Source organism: Dipteris shenzhenensis, chromosome 31 (assembly GCF_047967505.1).
Source record: "Dipteris shenzhenensis isolate YYH24624 ecotype China chromosome 31, Dip_SZ_1.0, whole genome shotgun sequence".
Taxonomy (NCBI): domain Eukaryota; kingdom Viridiplantae; phylum Streptophyta; class Polypodiopsida; order Gleicheniales; family Dipteridaceae; genus Dipteris; species Dipteris shenzhenensis.
The window spans coordinates 18,583,100-18,605,714 of record NC_141626.1 but is presented as its reverse complement, the minus strand read 5'-3'; the positions used below and the strand labels follow the sequence as shown (position 1 = coordinate 18,605,714).

General features: G+C 43.9%; 1 protein-coding gene across 7 annotated transcripts in view; it reads right to left on the bottom strand.

Moving 5' to 3' along the window:
* Positions 1–468: 468 nt before the first annotated feature.
* Positions 469–22,615, bottom strand: part of LOC147881144 (putative protein phosphatase 2C 11) — a 43,666-nt gene continuing 21,519 nt past the window's right edge. For 3 of the 7 annotated variants that reach the window (XM_087369788.1, XM_087369790.1, XM_087369789.1), the window contains 8 exons: positions 21,025–21,133; positions 18,697–18,871; positions 18,187–18,312; positions 17,865–17,988; positions 17,656–17,732; positions 17,494–17,546; positions 1,087–1,141; positions 470–959 (listed from right to left, as the gene is read on the bottom strand). In XM_087369788.1, coding sequence (XP_087225914.1) covers positions 768–959; positions 1,087–1,141; positions 17,494–17,546; positions 17,656–17,732; positions 17,865–17,988; positions 18,187–18,312; positions 18,697–18,871; positions 21,025–21,133 — 911 coding nt within the window. In that variant the 3' untranslated portion in view covers positions 470–767. Of the gene's footprint in view, positions 960–1,086; positions 1,142–17,489; positions 17,547–17,655; positions 17,733–17,864; positions 17,989–18,186; positions 18,313–18,696; positions 18,872–21,024; positions 21,134–22,615 lie in introns of those variants that run through there. The other 4 variants (XM_087369794.1, XM_087369791.1, XM_087369793.1 and 1 more) reach the window with 3 other exon arrangements.

Sequence of the window (22,615 nt, the reverse complement as noted above, 5' to 3'; positions counted from 1 at the left end):
AGCGGAGGGAGGAGATTGGAAGGAGAAGGGTAGATCGGAGCAAAAGGGGAGGATCGAGGCGAGGATCAGGAGTGGATGGCAGCGGAACAGGGAGGGCATCTCTTTATATGCGCTCAGGGCCGTGCAGAGAAATCCGACATGTGGCACAACATCTCTACCTCCAATTTATCCCTTCCCCTCCGCCCCCTTTCCCCCCCCCCCCCCCCCACATCTACTAATTGAATTCAGCCTGAAAATAGGCGTTAAACCGAAAGGCTGTGCGACCCAAAACAAGCATCTCAAGAATGGACTGTTGAGTAACATGAAAAGAATATAGTATTCACCCCAATACCACCACCGACTAAACAATCAGAGAGAGAATAAACGGTGCCTATAATCCCCATTTCTCCCTTCCATAGCTTAATAACTGCATAAGCCCAATACCATTCCAAATGACATTAAAAAATGCATGAGTGCCGTGATCCAATCTTCAAAAGAAAAAAGCTCGATGAGAATTCCGAAAAATTGATAATTTACAGAATATTTCTTTTGCATTTAGTCAGTTAGAGACCTTAGTTTCATTAGTGCATTTTTTTCATTGAATATGAATCCTTTTCCATCAAAGGTGAACGGGGATGACTTATCTTTTACCCCAGAGATGACTTATCTTTTACCCCAGAGAGAGAGAGAGAGAGAGAGAGAGTTTGCACTACACAACTGGCAGTAGAGCATTAAGCCAGCAATTTGGAGAAATCATTGACAATCAGCAGCACTCCAAACTCATTTTCTTAAGCCACAGCTGCACTCCCTTCACCCGCTCTTCTGCTGTTTTCTTTATTATCAATCTCCCTTGATTGCTGAACTGAGTCTCTCAATTGTACAATGATGACAGTCATGTTATCACAGCCTTCACCAAGAGCAGTAGTTGGAGCCAGACATTTGTCTAGCAGTCTCTCACAAACTGATGATATGGATTTGGCCTGACACAGCCAAAAACAAACACAATACTTTTGAATACCAATCACTCACATGGCACTAATATTTATTGAAATATAAAAAGCACAACTCTTCTATAGAGTAGAAGAGGACCATTTTCATATATTGTACCTCATGAATGTGTTCATGAATGAAGTCGACGACTTCTTGACTTGTCATCACATCCCTATGATAACACAAAAAGTGATAATTACAACAAAAATAATGATAATGACAACCAGAAATCCAAGAAAGCCTGGTGCACAGTGTGGATATAAAGCAATGATTGCATCACAAAGGCATCACTGAAATGTAGGGTCAAAACTGCATGACAAAATCCCAAGCTTAAAATCCAGCACATGGATTCCGATGCACAGCACAACTAAAGAACTAATCTGTACCACAAGTTATGATGAGTTCCAATGGTTCCAATGGGGAAGACTGACGTGCAACACATCGCAGCTCTTCACAAAGAAACCCTCAAAGATTCATATTTTCAACAAGGTTTGTAATGGGAAAGCTGATCTGCACAAGATATACCCATGATGGCATAAGATTAATGAAGTGAATTTGTTTAGATTGGGATACGATGAATGGAGTAAATCAGTTTATCTTTGTGTTTATTATCAAGACCCCAATTTTAGACTAATGGCCCACTCATGTCAATCTCACTTTCTAGGCCTTCCAGGTTGGTTCAAGTCAATACAACCTATTTGCCTTGCTAATGCTTGATTCTCACAACCTTATCATGCAGAGTACCCTATCCAGGTAAATCTTGTAGGCTGATAACTACCAACAATACCTATGTCGTTTCCCTACCATTCTTTTGTTCATGTAAACTACAGAGAGAAATTGAGGCTCAAACAAGAAGTTAACGGTTTCCACTCCTTTTCAGGCTGCTCATGCCTCAGTACACGTCTTGGGAGATTCTGGCTAGCATTGCAGCTTGGCATATTTGGAGAGCCAGGTGTACAAAGGCGATGGAGAGTATCCAGGTTTACCCTTCCCACACTATGGCCAGTATTTGGACCGACACAGTACACACTCTGATGGCTATATGGGCGAGCATGCAGGGATCCTCCAGAGTAGCCACTGCCAGGAGAGTTACTTTTTTCAGAGTTTGGAGAGGATCTCCTTTCTTCTTTGAGTCTCCCTCAGGGTTGAGGTGGCATTTTCAGCCTCCGCCTTGGTTTTTTATTAGCTCATTTTGAGCTGTTTTTTTCCTCATGCATTGCATGATTTACTCCCGCATTTGAGCTTGCTCTAGCGGTTTTCATTCATACTTAATGAAGTAATTTTATTCAAAAAAAAAAAGAAGTTAACGGTTTCCAAAATATTTACTATCCAAAACGTTTTTTTTACTTGCACATGCAAAAAATAAGGTGTAATGATTTTATATGTGAAGAATAGTTTATGATTGGTGGGTTGTAGTGCAGCTTGTTTTCAATATTGGAGTATCCCATCTGATAATCGACATGTCACTAGAAATGGGTCCAATATCATATCCAAACCACCGATGTAGGATAGCTCATTAATGGTAGCTAGCATCTAGTTGCAATGGAATGTCAAGTTTATCTTTGGTGTGAGTCTTGCCCCGGAATAGCTTTACGTTAATTTTTGTATATCCAGTTAAGTGGAAGGACAGGTCGGAAGGAAGTGCAACCTAGCGAAGTGTAAGCAAAATCGACAAAGGCTTCCAAATATTTGAGTTGAAAAGGAGAGACAGCACGACTTACCCTTTATTGTGCACGATAAGACCATAGCCGCTAGGGCAAAACAAGTAACAAGGACCTTGCACAGGCTACAGCTCTCCACCTAATGGGTCATATTGACTTAGAGCAGAAACAACCAAAAGGGATAAGGACACAGGCATCCTAACCACAGAAAAATCATGGCACATGCCCATGGAAAGAACAGTCGTATCTGTATGTCTAAAGCAAAGAATTGAACCAATTGTAAGCTGCCAACAAATCACCTTGGCATCTCTTTGGGATACTTGGTGTCCCACCTTGGCACCTTTTTTTCATTTAGCATATTCTCTTGGGTACTTGTCCTTCCCCTGTGGCTGCTATGGGGCTGTCTTTGTGCCCACGGGCCCTTCTTGGGCTTTTGGTTGCCCCATCAGGGCTTTTTGCAGCCTTCATGGCCTGCTTGGGCTTCCCCACCCATCAGCACAGCACCCCCTCTCCCTCTCCCCCTTTTTCTGTCCCTTTCCCCCCCTCCTTAACCTCTATTCCTTTTCTTTGCAGCTCATCTTGTGGCCTGTTCTTTATCTGCCCTCTCTCTCTGACCCACCACTTGTTCTTGTTCTCATTTTCATCTCACTCCTTGCCATTCCCCTCCCATCTTTTCACTTCCCTATCTTTCAGCCTCACCATTTGCCATATGCATTTCTCCAGACCCCAACAGGAACTTTTGTGAGCACTTTATTTGCCTCGAGGAGAATAATTATAAAGCTGTCCGTACGGTCTATCTCAAGGAGCTACTATGACAGCATCCTCGCCTCCCACTCTACCCTGAGGGCCGGAAATATGTTGAACATGCAGGAGAGGAGCTACAGGACACCTAGGGTCTCAACCCTAGAAGACAGCAGGTTCTAGACTGGTTCCAAGCCAGTCACCACACTCAAAATGTTCTTTATTGGCAAGGGGCTTGCTTAGTCTAGACCAAGCATTCATGATGGAGGACATGGGAATAAAGCACCTTGCGCCAAATTTTCTAGTCAACCTGAGGTTCAAAGACTGCCTAGGGAACACAAGGATACTTCACTTCACATCGAAGTACATTAGCACGATCTTGGAGACCTCCACTCGCAGCCTGCGTTCTCATGGATGATGGAGTACCAAGGACATGCCTTGTTGTAGAAGACCAAACACTTTTCCTATAAAGATCCATTTGAACACTTTGAGCAGAGGAGAGCTCCTAGGAATAATAGGTGGAGCTGCATCATAACCAGAATTGTGCCTTTGTTGCAAAGAGTTTCGCTACACCCTCCTCATCAAGACCCTCCACAAGAGATAGACCCAGCACACGCCCCTCCATACAAGATAGGTATTGAAATGCTGAGCAAGAAGAAGGATAGATATGCAGCCAAGAGTATAAGGCAGCGAGCACACAAGAACCAGCGAGCCCTGGACCCCATGTGGACATTGGTCGCCATTGGATCCTAGACAGAAGCAATAAGCCACTGAGTCCATAGAGATCAACCTCCTAGTAGGATATAGCTGGAACCAATAATCTCATATCCTCTTCGCGAGAAGCCAATGCAGTGGACTACCCAACCCTCCCCCCCCAAAAAAAGGCATAGCTAGCCGGGTAGCTTGATGCTCACCACTGACCAGCCCGGCAAGTCGCTACACCCCACCCCTCCTTGGAGCCCCCCATCCCTCAATCGGCCTCACCTAGAGAATCCTTTTCCATTTCAGCCTTCTCCGGGGCATCCCCCCCCCCCCCCCCCCCCAAATGGAGTTTGGCACTTGGACATGTGGAACAATATTACAATACCACAAAACTACCCCCATGCCCTAGATGTCCCTGTGAAAGGGACATCTAGGGCATGGGGCTCTTGGGAATTGTGGGTAGTGCAAAGAGACGAGGTATGCTCATGCCCTAGATGTCCCTATGAAAGGGACATCTAGGGCATGGGCCTCTTGGGAATTGATGGCCTTTATTTGTTCTAGGAAAGGGGCTCTTGGGAATTGTGGGTAGTGCAAAGAGACGAGGTATGCTCATGCTAGGATGTTAATTGGGTCCCACAAGCCATCCCCTGAGTTATGTATGGTAGTAGGCTTGACTGTGAGCTTAAGTTTAAACCATATATGCGGGAGTGTGGTGCTTGGTCTCACTCCAGTTTGATAAGGAGCACTATCTCAACCTTACTTGCTTATAGGGTGAGTTTATGCCTTTGGTCCATCGCCACATCGGCACGGATTACTCCCCCAAAGACATGAGAAATCCAGCAAATTCACGAGCCTTTGGTTCCCAAAGAGCCTTGTTCACCTCCCCCAATCCTTCACCATCACTTGGATCATGATAATCTAGAAGATTCAGCTTTTTTGCAAACCAGCCATAATCCTAATGGATTATGGATCATTGAAGAAGACTTCAATAGAGTTGGCATCCTTCCTGGAGCTCTCTCCCTACAAAGAACACATTGGTAATAGTTTGCCTTCTCCATCAGGGGAAGAGATCCTTGGTATGAGCCAAAACAAGATAGCCTCCTCGTCCAATCACTCTCTAACACAAAGGAGACTATATATACCTTTGTACGACTAGAATATATCCAATGGTACAAAATTAGAAATTTTGATGTTCTAAAGTCCAAAATGGAGTAAGGCTAGCAAACTTCCATTCCAAGAAGCAGGTTAGCGAGCTCATCACCCAAATTTGTTCCCTAGAGGAGACAACTTATGTTAGTTAGGCTTAATAGATGATCAAGGTCATTCAAAGGAGCAATTCAGTATGCCAACCGCAAGCACTCAAACATAGTGGGGCTCTCATGTCAAGGGAGAAAGCACTAAGAGGATGCTTGCATCTACAAGAGACTCAAACAAACCAGCCAGCTTGCAAATTAATAGAAGTAGGCCTAGGTGAAACTCCATGCAATTGGACGAGCAAAGGACTCTTTCAACTCCATGCAATTGGATGATCAGAGTAGTCTCACAACACATCTTTTAGAGCACAAGACCCAAGGCAACAAGGACACGGCTCCAATGCCTATGAGACGGGAACCAAATACACATAGAGCGTTAGGAGATCCTAGAACACCACCTCGTTCCACAAGCAACTATCCCTCGCCCCAAATGGAGAGTGGGCCCAAATCCCTCCATGTTTTTCTTGAAGATGATGCTCCAACTCAACATACAATTCACCAATACCAACATGCTTGAGGCCCTGAACACCTTACCAAGGTAATTATGTCTGAGAGAGGATAGACTCTCCATCATATTGTTTCCTAGGAAACCACTTTGGCTGGATGCCCTTTCTAGGAGAAAAGGGAGGGGGGGCAAGGATATTGATGGAGACTGATCACACTCTTAGACACAGTCTACAAGGTCACGAGTATGTGCCTGCAGCCTCTCTTGACCTCATCTAGGACTTGCATATGAGTGTTGTCGAGAGTGGTACATCTTTAGATCTTTGGAGGCCAACGACTAGGCTTGTCAAGAGTCTTAGCTACTCGCAATCCTCCTCTTGGATTCCGAGCAAGCCTAGGATAGGGCGGACAAGTTCTCCTAGAAAGCACCATAAGCAGACTTGGTTTCTTGACACAATTAATCAAGATTGTATCAACACTTTATGCTTGAGCCAACTTCTTGTTCAAACCCACACAAACAAGGCCTTCTATATCCAATCCACTGGGGTCCAAACTGTTCTCATTTGACAATAAACCAGCCCTACTAATTAGGGTCGGTTGTTATGGCCACTAGAACAACTTGCTTATTGATATAACCCTATAGGGACCTAGAATAAGACCTTTATTAAGACCCAACGTTCACTATGATTGTAGTTTTAAGTCCTAATATGACCAATTAGACTCAATTTTCACCATTTTAGGGAGGATCCAAGTGTGGATGTGCATTAGCTGGTTATTAAGCATATCGAATCTACTCTCTCCATTAATTAGAGAGATGGGTTACAGGTAAAAAGACCCTTGGAGAAGTATAGAGTGTTATCTCTCTAGAGAGAGGACCAAGAGAAGTTTTTCTAAAAGTGATGGCAGGCCCACTTCAAAAAAGCTCGCAGCTTTAGAAAAAAGGCCATTCTAGAGAGACAAGTTCAAATTTTGGAGAAAAAGGTCGACTTTAGCAATTTTTGCTTCCACCAAGTTTTTGCGGCATGGAATTGTAGACGATTGCTCTTTTTGAATCGAGATTCGAGATTCAAGAACCACATATCTAGATGAATCCAGGAACATGCCCAAACTCATCCTCTAGCATGTCGACGCACAAACATAAGTTATTCTCCTTCCAAGCCCAGCCCCCCCCCCCCCCCCCCAAAAAAGGGAAACCCAGAAGTCCACAGTGTAAGCTTCCACACATAAGAAGGCCTTTTTCACCACCCCCTTCCCCATGAGCTGCACCATGGTGTGCATGGACTTCATGATCATGTACAGCAGCAACTGCAGCAACTAGTACTTCGACAGGAGTTGTAGAGGGTTGTGGTGGGACGAGCAACATATATTCTCTTGATTTAAAAGCACATGTTTTCAACAGCAGCACAGACATCAGGCAAGACGGTGCCATCCTCCTAGGGAAAGGCCCTAAGGTGCGGTCCCTTGCAGTGCAGAGGAGCGGAGGGCTTTGCATCTCAAAATCATAGATGCTAGCCCCGTAAGTAAGAGAGAGCTTATTGCAGAACAGGTAGTGTGAATGGGCCCACAAACGGGTGACTTCGAATTGGATCTTGAATGTTTACACCTCGGCTTGTAGACAACATTGCAGCTCTTTCTGGAGGCTGCTTCTAGAGAGCATTCTCAATGTTAACTTTTATATTGTTGGAAGTGACTTCAACAATTTAGAGTTCGAGGAGGACAAGCAAGATGAAGCCTCCTGTTCAGCAATGCCCTCAGCCAAGCAGAGCACATGGGAACAGATCATTTTTGCGATCAGTGATCGAGACCCTTGGAGGAAAGTGGAGTTCTCTAGACTTCCCAATAGCCTTCTCTTCTCCTTTAATCAGTGGCGGCATGATGGTTTGTTAGAGCGACTTGACAGAATTGATGTTGAAAGAAAAATAAATATTACTACAAGTAAAAGTGACGATGGTTGTAAAACTAAGTTTTTGGCTTGGAAAGCTAGTTAAGTATGTGGTGAAGAATAGGTCAACAAGGCCCAGAACTCTAGTGGTCTCTTCTAAAACCACCAGAGGGTCATTTTGTAAATTGGCCAATAATACAAGATTTATCCTTTGATTCTATTTGTGGTCCTCTATCAAGAGCGTCATCCCCTTTGAGTGGTTTTGTTAGGAAGAGCGGGAGGCTTTATCTTTCTTTTTCAACATGGTATCACAAGAAGGTTGCTCTTTCCTTCTTTACTCTTGCCATTATGTAGCCCTCTCTTCCTTCTTGCTGGAATTTCATACTGCAGCACTGTCTTGCTCATGTGCCACTGCTGGTTGATACAGCACCCATCATCACCAAGCTGTAAATACTCAAGTCAAAGCTCAAGTTGACCATCTATTGATCATAATTATTGAGTTCTTTTTTTATTTAATTACGTTCAAAGAGTTATATTTATTTGGTCAAAGTATTGACTTCGGTCAATGATACTTAACCTCAATTAAGTAAGCCTAACCCCGATTAGGAAGATCTAGCTTCTGCCAAGATGGTTAACCATAGTTAACCAAAGAACCAAAGCGCTGACTTCGGTCAAAGAGTGTTGACTTTTGTCAACAAGACTTGGCTTACGCCAAGGGGGTTAACTTCGGTTAACCAAGATGCACCAACCTCGGTTGGAGAGACTTGGCCATAATTAAGGCGCTTTGACTGATGGTCAAGCCGCTTAATTACGACCAAGAGGGTTAACCTCAATCGACCAAAAACTGTGTTTTATGATATTGCTTGATTCTATGCATCCGTGCTTGATTCCGAGGTCAATCGATTTGCGGAGTGTCGAGCAACAGGACAGGTGGTTTTCAACATGATCATGGCACTATGGATCATATTCTCACGCTCATGCACGCATGTTGTCTAATCATCCACAACTTTTGGATATTTACAAGGAAGCTTTTCAGTTGAGGTCAACTGAATAGAAGCCGAGGGGATGTCACCACGCAATAAATACTCCAAAGTCAAAGTTCAAGTTGACCATCTATTGATCATAATTATTGAGTTCTTCTTTTATTTAATTATGTTCAAAGAGTTATATTTATTTGATCAAAGTATTAACTTCCGTCAATGATAATTAATCTCGGTTAAGTAAGCCTAACCTCAGTTAGGAAGATCTGGCTTCGGCCAATTTAGTTAACCCTGGTTAACCAAAGAACCAAAGCGCTAACTTCGGTCAGAGAGTGTTAACTTCGGTCAACAAGACTTGGCTTACACCAAGAGAGTTAACTTTGGTTAACCAAGATGTGCCAACCTCGGTTGGAGAGACTTGGCCATAATTAAGGCGCTTTGACTGATGGTCCAGCCCCTTAATTACAACCAAGAGGGTTGACCTCAGTCAACCAAAGATTGTGTTCTATGTTATGTGCACATGTTTGCTTGGTGGGGATGCCCACGGTGACTAGGATTAGTCCACATATTATTAATTGCATGCAAAGCGCTAACCATTAGCGAGTGTGGTTGTGCGCTTTAGTTAATTATTGCAAGTACCAAGCAGGGTTGAGAACCCAAGCGCTATGGAGCTCTACGCTCAGCTAGGAGATGTTCGTGCGACCAAGGGCTAGGAAGACCCTAGAGCTTTGCCCTTTGTGGCATGTAACTATAATTTAGTTAGTGGCTTTGACAAGTGGCATGTTGCCAAATGAATGAGCTTTGAGCTCCCTTGTAAAATCCTTCACGTTGGAATTTCTTGTAAGACAGCTCTACGCTGATCTCTTGTCGGTTGATTTTCTTCTCTCAATTAATAAAGACCTTCGGGGGGGTCCAGCCCGACAACTTGTCCAGGGCCCTAGTGCTGTGTGTGAGAGTTCTAAGAGAGAGAGAGAGAGAGAGAGAGTATTTGATGTGACAGAGAAGAGAAGATTGCACCCATCACCACCTTCTATCTCCTGCTGGGTTTAAGCTATAGTTGTATTATTGAAAATCAATGCAAGACTTTGGAAGGAACCTCCTCCATCTACAATTTGTTGTTGTTCTTTTTGAGAGGCTGTTTCAATTTAGGCTGTCGGGTGTTATCTTTATGTCCATATTGTATGTGGTTCACCAGCTACAGTCATGTTTGGTATATAGCAGCAGTCTTACAGCACTTTCCTCCCTATCACACCTGTCAAAGCTGCGGTACTCACCTGGTTTGAAGGAGGAGGTCGAGTTGCTAATGCCACTAGTTTCTAAATCAAACGCTACAGTTTGGGGAGCATCGTCATCAACGACTCATTCTGTCGATCTGTCTCATTATTAATCTGCACCAATCGACGTATATTTGCTCATTATGTTGCAGACTGTTCATCAACAAAAGCTTTTCTATATTTGTTGTTTGTGGATGCTCTATACCTACTGTCCGTGGGTTGCCATAAGGGTTTTTATTGCTCTTCATCGCAGTTCTTTTTCTCAAGAGCAATATTACCAGTCGGATCGAAGGTTATCTACTGTTTCCGTTTCATAAGCTTTTAGACTCTCTCAGTCTGAGAGGTTTCTCTGTATTTCTATAGCCTCTCTATTAGAGAGATTTGAGACTTCCTTTTCAAGAATTGCTGTGTTTTCTGTTCCTTCCGGCTGCTCTGTGATGTCTTTCTTCCTTCAACCTTTTTATATGCTTTCTTCTGTGCAAAGTTGTTTCCCAAAGGTTTTTGGCTAAGGTTTTGGAAACCATTCCATTTACTAACATGTGGCAGACCTTATTGGCTAAGGTTTTTATGGGCTGGTCAACCATTCTGTTGGCTGTATAATTTACAGCCCCTGTGGTATTTTTAGGCACATAGAAAAGGGAGCTGTTTTAAGCTGTTTCTTGTATTATTCCTTGGGCTTCAATGGCCCAGGCAGTCTTTGTATTCGTGGGAACATTTATATTCAAGCTCGTGCATTTATTACTCGAGACCATGAATTGGCAAGTCGATTGTAAGAAAAAGACGTCTTCTACATCGACATTTAATATCCTCCATGAGTGTTCTAGCTCGCAAACTGCAAACTTATGTTACAAGTGTGTGCAGACTATTGCCATATCTATGCCATGATATCTAAGCGATCTACAAAGCTTTCAGGATCTAGATAGGCATGCAATATACTACAAAATATTGCATCTACATTGACGCGCATGATACGTCGAAATTCTGCATTCTTTAGGTGAAGCAGATCTTCAACAAAATCATCAAGGATTCGGTCACAATGAGGTATATTGATGGTCACTCTTATATGCAGCTTTTGGTAATATATGGAGTTCACCATTATCTTCTCTTTCATCAATTGGATGGTACATGATGAGTTCCATCCATGAATTTTTTCCCATGCATTAAGTCTCCACTTTCGTGATTATGTTATAGAAACCATACATGGTTTCAAAATTACATTCTCATACACATGACATATCTTGTGTAAAGGACTAGGCACTGACATGTCACAATAAATGACATTGGTAAGACCTTCCTATTTCCATGAAATCATGTACCTATCTGTATATATGACATTGATGTGTAGGATGCACTACAGCCCATGAAGCATCGAACAATATATGTGGTTTATAGGTTTTCATAAGCTAGTTATATGGTTCTCGATACGACTAGAGAAGCATACATACCAAAAGGCCATCAAAGCATGTGTGTGAGGTGTGTCATGATGAGGTCGTAGCAGACCCGTCAAGGTGTAACAAAGTGTGTTTGTTCTTTTTCACCTCCATTGCATTCTAAAAGCTATCCTTAAAAAGCCTTATTCATAAAAGCTTATCCCTATGCTCAGTTAATCTATCCCATGCTCTGTAGGCATGGAATGGGGTTGGAAAACTGATGTTGCTACATGTAAAAGTTGTGATGGTTGTAAAGCTGAGTTTGTGGCTTGGAAAGCTAGTTCAAACATGTGGAGAAGAATAGGAGGACAAGGCCTCGAACTCGAGTGGTCTCCTATCGAATGACAAGACAACCAGTTTGTAACTTGACCAATAATCATAGATTTATCCTTTGATTCTAGTTGTGGTCCTCTATCGAGGGTGTTATCTCCTTTGAGTGCTTTTGTTTGAAAGAGTATGAAGCCTTATCTTTCTTTATCGACAGGTGACTGGGCAATGCACAGGGGTCAAGGACAACGATGCCAAATCAATTCCCACTTGTGCTTCACTTGAGCAGCCGCATCGTGGACTCCCATAGAAACGGTCTGTATTTTTTATGAATGCTTTGCTTTAGGGGGAACAGGTGCAACAGCCGTGGAAGAGATCTAGCAGCAACAATAGAGCCCCCCTACGAATGGTTGGGCCACTTGGATAGTCGAGACGATTCAAAAAGCAACAAGGAGCTTCAGACCCTAGCCCTTCAGCAACATCACTCTCTCCAGGAGCAGGAGAGAGCACTAAGACTGGACCTGGATTCCATAGAGCGACTTAGAGAGCCACGCTCAATGTCGCAATGGCTATCACACTGTTACGAGAGTACTTGGCTAGATTCAAGTCACGGAGATCTGTCGAGCCGAGTTTTCTTCTCTCTCATCCACAACACGATGGGTGCACTAGGAAGATAGGATGACCAAATAGTTTTTCCAGACCGCTAGCTCTCGTTTAATAGGCGCATGGCTTGAATCGACTGTGAGATGCAAGCCAACATATGCATTCAAATCCACAAGAGATCATAGATATGACCATAGACTTCTATTGACAGTTGTTTTAGTCCAAGAAGGAATCCCCCTAGCTCTTTGCAGCCCTAGGAAGGAGTCTATATACCTAAATGAATCCAGGAACATTCCCAAACTCATCCTCTAAAAACACGACATAGTGCAATTTCAATCTCACGAGAGTCACTCATAAGATTGAAAACCATAAACTCCATCACGCATAGCAGGGACTAGCCACTATGACATCCCCACTAACGTCATCAACACCCAACAGTGGGTGTAGACCATAGTATAAAAGTAAGCTCTCACACATACAAATCCACACACCCACACCCTCCACAAAAGTGCCCAAGGTTTAGCTGCTTCTAGGAGTTCATTCAAACCCCCTTTCATCTGGCTTTTGAGAGATGTTTTACTCAACTAGTACCCCCAATCATTGAGTCGCGTGTGGATTTAGATAATCCGAAAGTGGAGGATACGTCTGACATTCGGCATTGGAGATCGATTATCCTATTTAATACCGCTTATAAGATCCTAGAAAAGGTCTTGAGCTTGCGATTGCATCCTCATCTTGCTGACATCATCCACAACATAGATAGGTTCTGTTTAGGAGTATAGCACCTTAGACAGCATCTTTACCTTTTGGAAGGGAGTGGATTAGGCTCGTGAGAAGTCTAAGTCTATCGTAGTGCTTCTCTTGGATTTTGAGAAGGCTTATGACAAGGTGGAGTACTCTTTTATGGAGGGCACCATGCAGAGGTTGGGTTTTTCAAAACATATAGATAAAGGGAGTCTCGGCCAATATGCAGGCAATGCCATCCGGATGCTTATTGGGGGTCACACGAGGAAGGCCTTTGCACTTTCCTGCTCAGTTTCATAGGGCTGCCCCTAGCTCCTATCCTCTTTCCCTTTGTGGAAAAGGAACTAGGCTACTTCATGCAATCTCAAGCAACAGGTCTCACTGGGTTGCAGCTCCCAATCTACCAAGAGCTGCTTGCCTCAGAGTTTGCAGATAACATGGCACTCTTTGTCTTAAATCTTGGATTGGGAAGCTGTATTACGCTTTCATTGGATTCCACGAGGGCAGACAACGAGATACTTACGCTGCCAAGTGGGCATTGACATCCTAGCGGAGCAACAAATTGCCCCAAAACTTAAGAGTGTGCAGCGCAAGCTTTTGTATTAGAGCTCGGCCAAGCTCTCTCTTGCAACCAGGGCCCTTGTGCCCAACCAGCTCCTCTTGGCTACGTCTTCACCAAACGAACATGAGTTCAAAGCTTTGCGGAAAGCTACAAACTTTTCACAAGATAAAGCTTTTGTGAAGCGATCTACCACATTTTTATCCGTAGAGGAAAAGACCAAGCCGATCTCCTTTGCATGTAGCTGTCCCTTACATAATGATAAAGTATTTTGAGCATGCATGAAACACACGATTTTGTGTCCAGCCAATGTCCGTATGACTACCAATGAGAATTGGAGCAAGCTCCTCCAATGATGCGAGTAGATTTGCAAACAAACGTCTCAATTAGACACATTCCACTGTGGTAGTGAAAGCTATCTTGCTGAGCTTCACATGACTGTTGGGATATCTCAAGGTGTATGCCTCAGGCACACCTTGGTTTCTATGTGTGTGTGCTAGAGGCACAGCTAGGTGGTGATAGAAGCCACATAAGATGATTGAGAAAATCTAGGAGCAGATTGAGAAGATGATTGTGGAGCTCAGAGGTCATCAGTGATGTCAGTGATCATGTAAGAGATGCCTACTTAAGGAGCTCATCTTTCTTCATTCCAATAAGCAAGAATTCTGAGTTTGTGTTCACTCCATGCTTTCTTTTCAGTTTACCAACATGGTATCAGAGCCCTTTGATCCCCCTTGAGCCCATTTGTGACACATTATCTTCTTCTTCTCCATCTTCTTCTTCTCCATTTTCCTCCTTCTTCCCCAAATCTTTGAGAGCTTTGTTCTCTGCCTACAAACGACCTTTGCCCAAACCCTCTGAGCTGCAAACTCCTCTTGTATGGGCGAACTTCAAGCTGCAAGCTTTCTGTGAAATTTCGACTGTATGTGAAATGCCAACACTCACACTGATCGACGAAAATTCGCGCAATTCCGCCTGTGTACCTATCTATCTGCAAATTCCTCTCAACCCGTGCTGGATGACACTAAGGGAAAGCTGCTGTTGAAATCTGAGCAGCAATGGCTGCATATTCAAGGAGAAAACAGAAAAAAACCAGTCGACTTTGAAGAAGCTAGCTATGGCGAACTGACGCGGAATTGCGCCTCTCCTCCTCAGTGGATCTTCTCTGGTATAAGAGCTTTCTTTTGCTTCAGAAAGCCCCTTTTTCTTTGCTTTGTAGAGTGAGATACAAGCCCACCAAGTTCAGGCCTCTATTTTGACAAGGTTGTGAATGTGATGCTACATTAGATGCTACTTTAGCATTTCTGAGGTTTTGAAGTTTTGAAAAGCATTAGTACAACTATGGCTACAACTTTCTTTTAAGTTACTATACCTGGATTTGATTGGAAAGCTTTCATTTAGCCACCTCTGTGAAGCATGTAAGTGAAAGCATCATTGATTGAAATTTGGTCACAAGTCTTTGCTACATTAAATGCTTATACTTTGAAGCTTTTCAATTGTTATTCTAGCCTTGTAAGAGAGAAGACACTGCCCAATTCCTGGGTTGGATCCTCTCGTGGCTACCATATTGAATATAGATAAGTTCAATGGGAAGGGCTTCCACACATGGCAGATGAAGGTCAAGTTTGCATTAATGAGGGAAAACCTCTGGGGGCTTGTCAAACCGGCTTCAACTTCTTCTTCAACAGCCTCCAATGCTGGAGAATCCTCAGCTCCGACACGCCCGGCAAGAGATCCTGCTAGAGAGGAGAAAGCATATGGCATCATTGCTCTTGCTTTAGGAGATGACTATATTCATCAGAAATATAGTCACATCTCTGACTTAGAGTCTCCTTCAGAAGCTTGGCAGAAGCTTGACATTATTTTTGGTGCTAGCTCTCACATCTCAAAATTATCACTTAAGATTGCTTTCTTTGAATTGAAGATGGTTAGTGGCACTCCTTTGGCTGCCCATGTCAATTACATGCGGAGTCTCATGACTCAACTTGCTTCTATCAACTCTCCTATCACTACAGATGATGCTATGGCAGTGTTGCTCAAGAGTATGCCTGAAGATTATGATCATGTTGTTACCACTTTGAAAAATCTTCCTAATCCTAATCTTGAAGGTCTTATCTCTGCTCTTCAAGAAGAAGAAAGGCACAACTTATTAGAGACCTTGAAGCTCTTGCTTCAACGAGGGCTTCTCCCCTCACAAGGAAGGGCTCTATGCAGATGAGGAGCCTTCTCAGAGTTTCGCAACATTTGTTAAGAGGTCCCATTCGGCCCAACCCACAATGCAGTGAAGAGTTTGAGCAAAAGCCCCTTCTATGGCATCCGAAGATTTGAGATCGGAGGGGCCTCATGCTTGAACATAGGATGCGCATTGGATGTGCACATCGGGATACTGGTCCAACTAGTTATTTCAGAGCATGGAGTCACCTCTCCACCAAGGCACACGCACGAGTGTTAGCCCTCTCACCTAAGGGGGTAGGCACTTGGATGGAGATCAACTTTGCAATCCCAAAGTCATGGTGGGAGAGGTTGCACATAGCCTTCCCCCCCCCCCCCCCCCCCCCCCGGCAACACTGGTATGGACCAAAATCTAGAAATGACCTCCTGTGGACCCTACTGTTCAACCTAGTGATGCTCTCAGGGGGAATCCAAGCTGCAAACCAATGCGTGCCGTGTACGAGAAGAAGGGCACCACCTCCACCCTATTTGAGCACCTTATCGTTTAGAACTACTCTCTCAAATCCCATTGCACCTCCCATAGCCAGAGTCGCCATCACAACCCCTCTTGCCTTGCCGATATTGGAACTAAGTCAATGGTCCAGTCCTTGCCCAAGCAGCCCACTACTGTGATCCTCTATCACTCAAGCATATCCAAGGGCCCATCCATCCTTGGGTCTTCAACTGTCTCGGGCTGAAGAAGGCCACCAAGCTCAACTCTGTATTGATAGAGCAGTAGGATCCAATGAATCTATGCAGGAATGGAATCCTGAGGGGAACCCCAGTCCTAGACCACGGAAGATTTCTTACTTCCTTTGTATGGCAACCCATGCAAGTTTGCGCATTGGTCCATGGCTGGAGCAGATGCAAGTAGATGGCAGATGTCACCGTTGTGTGGATAGAGATATGGAGATGATCGCTCATTGTCTTTGGAGCTGTCCCATAGCACAGATGATCTAGATGGGGGCCCTCCGGCTTGTTACCAAGACACAGAGGATGCAGCGATACTTTACTTGGGGGATGGCTGTTTTGGGGTGTTTTGTCTTCTCCATTGATCTGGCCTCTCCAACATATAGGATCCATGGGCAGCGGGTCAGGCATAGGATGCGACGCTTCCTTCCTAACAGTGCCCCATGCATGCCCTCACTAGAGAACAGCTTATGGGAGACAATGTCCAGCATCAGTACTTCGAACATCTAGGTAGCCCGCTGCAGTTTTGTGATGGGAGGCCGCAAGGTTCCCCTGACAGCCACCTTAGTTGCCATATAGCAAGATATCATCTACACCCTACACGCAATTTGGAAGCGTGGGAAGCCATTGGTCAATATCTCGGACGACCACTAAGAGGCGTGCGGTAAGGCTTGGCCTACAGGTGCCTTTATGCATTCGTATAGTCCTCAACCTTGGTTGCTAGCCCCTGTTTCAAAGACTCCCTAGGCAGTGAGGTGGGTTCTCTGTAAAATGGGCTGGTTGAACCACCAGTTTTTTTTCTAGCATTTCTTTCTCAATCAGCAACCCATGGTTGACTGATTCGTATGGTTGGTTTTTTCAACCATGAGTAGAAAGTTCTTTTCTCCAGAAGAAAAAGAACTCTTTCATTCTTCACAAAAGGGACGATCTCGCCTGCTTTAAAAGGAAACTCTTTCACTAAATCCCTAAAAATGCACTTTGTCATGAAAACAGCTGTCAGCAATAATAGCCATGCAGGGGCACCAGTTCATCTAGAAAGTTGACAATATAATCTGAGGTTTTAATCAGGCAAAGAACTCTTACCACACTCCATCACATGCCAAGATAAGAAATTCATCATCAGCAGTTGGTTGTACCTGTTTTTTTTTTAAGAAACAAGATCACAACCTCTGTTTTAAGAAAATGAGCCCTCGAAGTTGAAATTATAGTCCCCTTTTCGAAAAATTATGCTTATAATACACTCACAATCTGTATATCTGGCCAGGCTGTTACAATTTGCCTGTCAGGTGGTAAGTATTTGTTTTGCTTGAATTCGACATCACCTATTTGAAATGGAAATCCTAAAGTTAGCCTAGAAGTGTGGGAGAGCAAAAATAAGACAGAATGCAATGCCTTAGAATAAAACGCCATCCCACCTTCAACACATCTGACATACAAAGCTCCAAATCTCTTACCGATTGCTCTTGCCAAGTTCAAGCTGCCGTTTACTCGACCACCATGAATGAAACCCCCTGCTTGCATTATCCTGTCCCTTTCAATATCAAGTTCAGGTTTGTGATCCCTTGATAAGTCATATGCCTGCCAATCACAAGAACCAGCATTCCAGAAAGTTACAAACGAAAATCAATGGATTTTTCCAAATCTTCGCAGATATATCTAACAAATCTTCCCTTGAGGTTAAACTGGGAAAAGTGGATACCATACTCAAAAGAAATAATACTTTTTTTCAGCAGCAAAGACTAATAGTAAAATGTAGCTCATACACTTCCTACATACTTTGCCTCCCCTTGAAAGAACACAGCGTGAGTCACCAGCATTGGCCACAACAATTTTGTCACTCTGCAAAAGCGCAACAACAGCTGTGCTACCAGAAGTAGGCCCAGCAAAGTCTGCATGTGCACCCTGCCAGAAACAAAAATGTGTGTTCAAAACAGGGGGCTACTGGTGCTTGTATGATGGACATCAAATACAGATCTTTGACAATTTTAGTCACTGTCAAAGCTCCAACATAAATGGATTTGAGCCATTGGACAACTCCTTGAACACTGAACATTTATCTGGCAAGCCAAAAAGTTAGCCTCCTCAGGTTCTTTCACAAAAAACACTCCAAACCAGACAACCCCTCCATTTAAATAACATTGTTCACACTCAATTAACAGGGCAAAATTCTCATCAGACATCCTACCAACCTTCGTTTGTCACCCTGCCCAAAGCTCAGAAGAATCTAATGACAGAAGTAGGCAAACTTGCTCAATGTCTACAAGACCCTACTCTAGGCAACTTCACCTGTTCAAATGCCCAATCGTCGACATCCATGTCTGTTTGTCCTGGAGAACCCTTGTTTTCAGAGCCTCTTGGAGACATTAGTCCCTCAAAGAAACTGTTTAATTTTGTAATCTTATCACGATTTAGCATAGATAGCTCCCTCCAACCTCTGTGGCCACGCATCATCTCATCCATCCTGCACATTCATAAAGATTGCAGACATAATGATACTAAAACAAGTTGCTCTCTCTGTCTCTCTCTCTCTCTCTCTCTCTCTCTCCCCCTTTAGATCATACATCTTGGACATGTGTTGCACCAGATCATGAGCACAGACAGCAGAGGACTACAGATTTCTGCTTCACAGAGAAAAAGCCACAGATTCATAAATCTGAGCCTGACCATACGTAAATCTGAGCCAGACCACACACACCAAATGAACATGAAGCTAGAGAAAGGGCCATTCGGGACACTACCCTTATAGCCTCACAACACTAGGCAGCCTCACAGTGCCCCAGGTGAGACCTGCAGGCAAGGCATGGACTGACGAAAACAGATCTCTAACCTGCTCCAAAAACACCAGATGGGACCCCATCCAAGCTTGCTCATATACAACTTTGGACCCAACTTGTCTGCCTATCATGGCACCTCACAGCTGATAGTCCCACAACGCGACCAGCACAGCCCAGTGGCCCTAGCTTGGACACCTCACATTCCCATTACCGAGAGACAGTTTTGTATGCATTACATATGTTGTTCCTTTTACTTTTATGTATCATAGAGGTGTACTAGACACCTCTAGTTCCCCTACAAGGGGTGTTTCAGTTTTTTGTCTAGTAGGCCTTTCTGGCCCTTTCAGTTTTTGGTCTCTCAGTCTCATAGACCCTTCGGTCTTTCCAAGCGTTAATAAACTTTCTTTCTTCCTTCTTTTTCTCTCAAGACCTCACCCAACTCAGGTCTAAACTCATGAGACCCATGATGGAATACTATGCCCCATACAACATGAGATCGCTTACTTCTTCACAGCTAAGTAAGTGGTCGCTGGATGCCGAGACCAAGACCTTGATTTTAAGCACACCAGGTCAGTAGTAGGAGACTGGACACATGTCCCGCGAGCACCACCCCATCAGAGGTTCCATCATTACAGCATCTCGATAGTAGGCAGCCTCAGGCTGCTCTTGGGAACATTCTCTAGAGAGGAGCTAAGGATGCCACCAGCAGATCTTGAGCATGTTCCAAAGACATCAGGACCCTCGAGGGACCCCAGTCAGAGGTCCATGCAAAGCTTAGACTACTCATCATTGATACCTGACTCACAATACATGTTAGGACATGGCAATGACTACTCTTGACGCGGGGCGTTGTAATAGGCTTGCAGTCCTAAAAATAGCCATCCAAGTGATGGGACCTGTATATGATGTCTGTGGTAGCAACTTCATCGGTTTGCTAAGGAAAGACAAGGTGATATGGGTCAGTAGTGGCTTTGGATCTGGTGAGGGTTGTTGCCGTCAAGGGAAGGAAAGCAGCAATGGAAATTTGCTGGTGCTCAACATGATCAATATGTCTAGACCTCTCCCTTCTCCTATGTGAACTGCTGAGGGGTAGCTCGTCACCTGACCAATGGTATAATCACTCCAATGATCTGTCTCCCAAAGTCAAATAGTAAAGAAATGTATGCGGTCCTCATGTGAGCGTCCACCTAAAGGCGAGTCTATTGGATCGTATTCTATGGGTCTCTACTCCGTCGTGTCCCCTACTGCACTCAAATCACCGAAAATCCATGATTATTGTCTAATTGGGATCTCCTCTGCACTCACAGGCGCCAGTCTCTATGTCATGAGACTTGAGGATGAAAATTGCCGCGCACCACTAATTAGGAGGGAGGTCATATCAAATGCATAATTTGAGTGCACGCATGCAGGGGGGAGGGAGGGAGGGAGGAAGACAGAGAAAAGAAAGATATATTAACATCCTCTGAAGGCCTCGCAAGCCTATGGGACAAAGTACACCATAAAAAGATAGCTCATACAAGCCTCATGGGGCTAAATCAAAAGCAAAGGGTACGCTAAGCCCTTTTGCTGAATGCTATGCTAAGATACGCAGCTCAAAAGCTCAGACAAAAAAACTCAAATATAAGCTGAAATGTAAAATGAGGTCTAAGACTCAAAAAGAGAGAGAGAGGGGGGGGGGGGGGGGCGGGCGCAGAGCAAAGCATAAAATCTTATAACATGAATCATGTAGTCATGACTTAAGTATTTTTTCACCCATAGACAAAAGTGGACAAACTATGAGATGAAAAACCAGATCTGATACAACAATGGAACAAAACGGGCACAAACATTGAGATGATACCTTAGGAAAACATTTTGTAGACTTTGAGGGATATCGCCTCTAGTATACGCCTCACTTCTTACAAGTTGAGTATGAAGATGTTTTGCGCAAAACTTAGAAACTACCTTCCCTGCATACATGATCTCTTGTTATTGTGGCCATTGATAGAAATAGTCAGAAAGCATTCATAGATCCAATTGTCACTATAATACATGTAAGAGTAAAACACACTTCTAAACAAGTGAGGAATCTTAAGCAGGCATGAGAAAGTAGCAAGATGGATGACCACACACATTGGCACTAAATGACTAGGGAGCTCAAGTCTAAAGGTAATTATTAAACCCCTAACCCTTCTTCAATCACAAGTCAACAAGGTAAGGACATGACCCCTTGCCTAGAAATGTGATCTCTAAGTTGGAGAACATGTGCATATTTGAAAAATTAAATTTTCAAAATGCAGAAGTGCCAAAGCATTGGAGATGACTGCATCCAATGTTATGTTAATAGTGTTATCAATGTGTTTTTCTCTTTTTTTTGCTTACTAAGCAATCTCTTTTAACTTGCAAGGGGAGATAGATAATGAATTATTGCATTTGCACACTTAGAAGATGACACAAATCTAGAAGGTAAATTAGATACTAACAAACATGCAGACCTATATAATGTACAAATCTAGAATACAAATCAGATACTAACGAACACGCACAACACACACTCACGTCTGCTCTCTCACTTTCCACTCACCTTCTCACACTCACATCTTCACGCTTTTGCTCCTCCTCTCTCTTCACACATCTTCAAGAGTTGGAAAGTTTTAATTGTGAGACGAGTCAGCCTCTCTCAATTCCATATCAGTGCAATGACTACGGTTGGTCCCCTTCCTTCTCCACTGGCCAAGAGAATCATATGTCTTTCGAAAGATGAGTTCAAAGTCCTTCAAGAGGACATCATAGCCTCTCCATCCCACATCAGCATAATGACTAGGGCTGGTCCCCTTCCACCACGTTGGCCAGGACAATCTTATCATTTTCACAAGACGAGCTCAAGCTCCTTCATGAGGACATCCTTGGTATGGGGGTTAGGACTTTAATGAAGGGGCAAATGGCAAGAAGGAGGTGCCATTTGTCAAGCATGTGTATGCATGCCCTTCCCCCACCTTCCATCTCTCTCCCCTCACTCTCCCAGAGGTGTAGGACGTTTTCAGTTGTTCTTGTGCAGTTTTTGAGCTGTTTGAGCTGTTTCAAGCCTGTTTTCAGCCGTTTTAACACTGTTTTGACTGTTCCAAGGCTAGTACACACTTCTAGGAAGTGCCAAAACTCATTTTTGGACTTTTAGAAAATTTTTGTACGGACTGTATGGACGTCCGTATGGCTGTACGGAACCCGTACAGACATGTTCAGCTGCCTCCAGCAGGTGCCCGGGGTTGTCTTTTGCTGTGCTGGACCTTTGTGCACATGTTTTTGGCTGCGTGGAGCTGTTCTGGAGCTGTTCTGGACCAGTGCAGGCTGCAGGAGGAACTTTCCCTGTTGCTTTTGGCACCTTCTCTTAGGAGAACTCAGGCACAGATCCCGAGGCAATCATTTCGGGGCAGATCTGTGAACCATCTTTCCTC